At 47.3% G+C, this 2715-nt stretch overlaps 1 protein-coding gene across 1 annotated transcript in view; it reads right to left on the bottom strand.

Annotated features, from left to right (window-relative positions):
* GATSL2 (GATS protein-like 2) overlaps nt 1-768 on the bottom strand; it is a gene marked incomplete at its 5' end in the record, with an annotated part of 10410 nt that extends 9642 nt beyond the window's left edge. The window contains one exon of the mRNA XM_010294769.1: nt 575-768. Coding sequence (XP_010293071.1) covers nt 575-768 — 194 coding nt within the window. The remainder of the gene's footprint in view (nt 1-574) is intronic.
* Between the last annotated feature and the right edge of the window lie 1947 nt (nt 769-2715).

The following is a 2715-nucleotide window of genomic DNA, read 5'->3' as shown; positions in this document are numbered from 1 at the left end:
ACTTCTGCAAGCTTGAAGCAGCTTGCAGTTACTAGAAGGGACATGTTTCACCTCCTTTCCAGCATCTCGTCAAGAGCTCAGCACTGCCTGTTCTTCAGCCTTGTCTGCTAAGGAAATAAAGCTTATGTGGCTGTGCCCTGTGTGCATACACACACATGCATGTGAGACAGAAAGTCAGTCCGTCTGTCTATCCCCAGAACAACTTTGGAGCCTCTTGGCCATCAACAGCCAACTTGACAGCAGACACTATGTTCCTCTAACTCTCAGAAAACCAATGTCTGAGTGATGGTGGGAACTGCTGCCAGTGCCTCTCCCATTAAGGGAGAGACTGCAGTGTGGGCTCCGCATTTTCACTAGACACCAGATAACCCATACCAACAAATGCCTCATCCCATGGGAAAAGCTCCTGAGATGTCAGAGAGCCTAACTACAAGGCACAGAGCTCTGGGGAAAGCAGATTCGGTACTTCTGCTGCTCCTCTAACAACTTGTTGTCAGAAATGTCATTAAAACTGCCCAACTGAAGTTTCATGTGGTGGCAGATGGCTCTGCCTGGTCCTTTCATGTCCTCTTACCAGGATGAAGTCCGTCTGATAGGTGGAGAGCATGAACACTGAGATGTTTTGGTCAGCTAGTGGTGCTATTACTGACTTGGCAATTTTGGTCACTCCAATGGGCTGGGAGCCAGAGAAGCCACCTCCGCCAGACACCACGTTGAGGGCAAGCCATGTTGCATCGGCCACGCTCAAGTGTTCCGAGGAAGGGAGCTCTGCAAAGAGACAGAGAGGGAGGACAGGAGTTTGTTTTAGACGCACAGAGTGCCAGGTCCACCATCCGGTCCGTATGTGGTTAGCACAGACCTCAGTGAGAGCAATGAGATGAGCCCACTTCTCCAGCCAGCTAGATGTGTACTGGTTGCATCAACTTCCACTGCAGGATTCATACAGGTTTTCAAGGACAAAACAGGGAACTACACGAGCTTCAGCCATTTGTTTGGATGTTGGTGACCAGCACTGCTGACTTCCCCACATGGGAACAGCCCAAAGTCTTTAACTTAACTTGAATCTCCTCTATCACACAATTTCTCCGAATACTTTACTCGAGCTTTTCTGGTCTCTTTTGTTTTCCTACTCTAAACCCCAATTTTTTCTCCTGGACTTGAGATGGAGGTTGACAGAGCAGCCTGGGGACTAGCCCAAGACTTGGGAGGCACAGAGCAGGTACCCTATGCATCTGCAGGCTGCTGCCTCCATCTCTAAAGCAGAAGACAAGAGCGGCACAACTCTGTAAGGGATGGATGGTGTAATGTATACACTAGAGATTAAAAGGTGATGACATACAAAGATGATGGAAATCTTTTTAAGAATAACCCCAATTCCATTCCCTTTGCTTCTAGTCTATTGTCATTAAGTAGTTAAAATCTGCAGCTAAACTATTTAATACAAATTATTAATGGTTTTGAAGAAACCTTAATGTATTAACAGCCCATAAAACCAGACACGGACTCTGGAATGAAGGCATAAACTTCTCTAAGATTCGCTGGACTTTGGATTTTGGTTTGGCAAATTATAGAAACAAACAGTTCAGATCCAGATCCAGACTGACAAATACATAATCTCAGTTAAATCTACTTGGCATAAGGAACCTGACCTCAGATGCAGATCCAGCCAGCAAAGACACAGCGGAGGTCTCAGCAGAAATCTACACACTTTGCTTAGAAGCTAGATGCAGCCCAGCAGTCCCAGAGCATAAATCCCAGTACTGCTGCTCTTGCAGTCAGCGCCCTGGCACCACGGGCCAGCCGCTTCATGTCTCCATACCCGCGCTGCCTACCCTGCCACCCACTCCCAGCTCCTCCCTGCAGGATCCTTTCCTTCTCCTTCAGCAAGACCTTTGGGAGCTGTTTCTGTACAGCTCCAGACACCATGTAATAAATTCATAACCTCACCCCCCCGAATCCCCAGGCACCACCGCTGCGAGACGACGGCAGCGCTGAAAACCCAAAATGGACTGAATAACAAACACTGTTCGTTTTGCTCTCCTCAATAACCTCAATTGTGTGTGGCATGAAAATAACTCTGAGCAAACACACTGCAAACAGCGGGGACACTGAGGGTTCTGCTTCTGCATTTTGATGTTTAGCTTCATAGGCCAATGCTTCTTTTTTACTGAATAATCAGAGCTGACATGGAACGAGAACTAGACACCAGGGAGAATGGGTAAGTTTGTGCATTAATCAACAGCACGTTACCTCAGAGAAACCAGTGCAAGTTGCTTGCAGAAAATTATTGCAGCAAAATATCATTTTCTGATCAGACAGCCCTTTGAATCAGAAAAGCACCCCCAAAACAAAGCTTACTACATCAATTGGCATGGAGAAGCCACGGCTCAAAACAACTGCTGCTGATCTAATAAGCAGCTGATGTCTTTTTTTCCTTTATTCCCACCTCTGCTCCTTGCCTGTGAAATAAATAAGGAGGAGGGGAGAAAAAAAAAAAAAAAGATGTGTTCCTTCTTTGGACACGTATTTGCTCCCTGGCAGCACAGAGCAGGCGAGGCCACCTGCACGTCATCGCTATTTACACTTCCATTTCCCGCATCCCAAAGCCATTAAAGCAGCCAGGCAACTAAACCACGGAAAGGTCAAGTGACACCTTTCCTCTCTGCAAACTCACCCCCAAAAGCCTCTGGCAGCGCGGCTGGCCCAGGACTGCGC

This window comes from Phaethon lepturus, unplaced genomic scaffold (genome assembly GCF_000687285.1).
Source record: "Phaethon lepturus isolate BGI_N335 unplaced genomic scaffold, ASM68728v1 scaffold8779, whole genome shotgun sequence".
In the NCBI taxonomy this organism is placed as follows: domain Eukaryota; kingdom Metazoa; phylum Chordata; class Aves; order Phaethontiformes; family Phaethontidae; genus Phaethon; species Phaethon lepturus.
The sequence above is the reverse complement of the archived record's forward strand: the minus strand, read 5'-3'. Positions and strand labels throughout refer to the sequence as shown.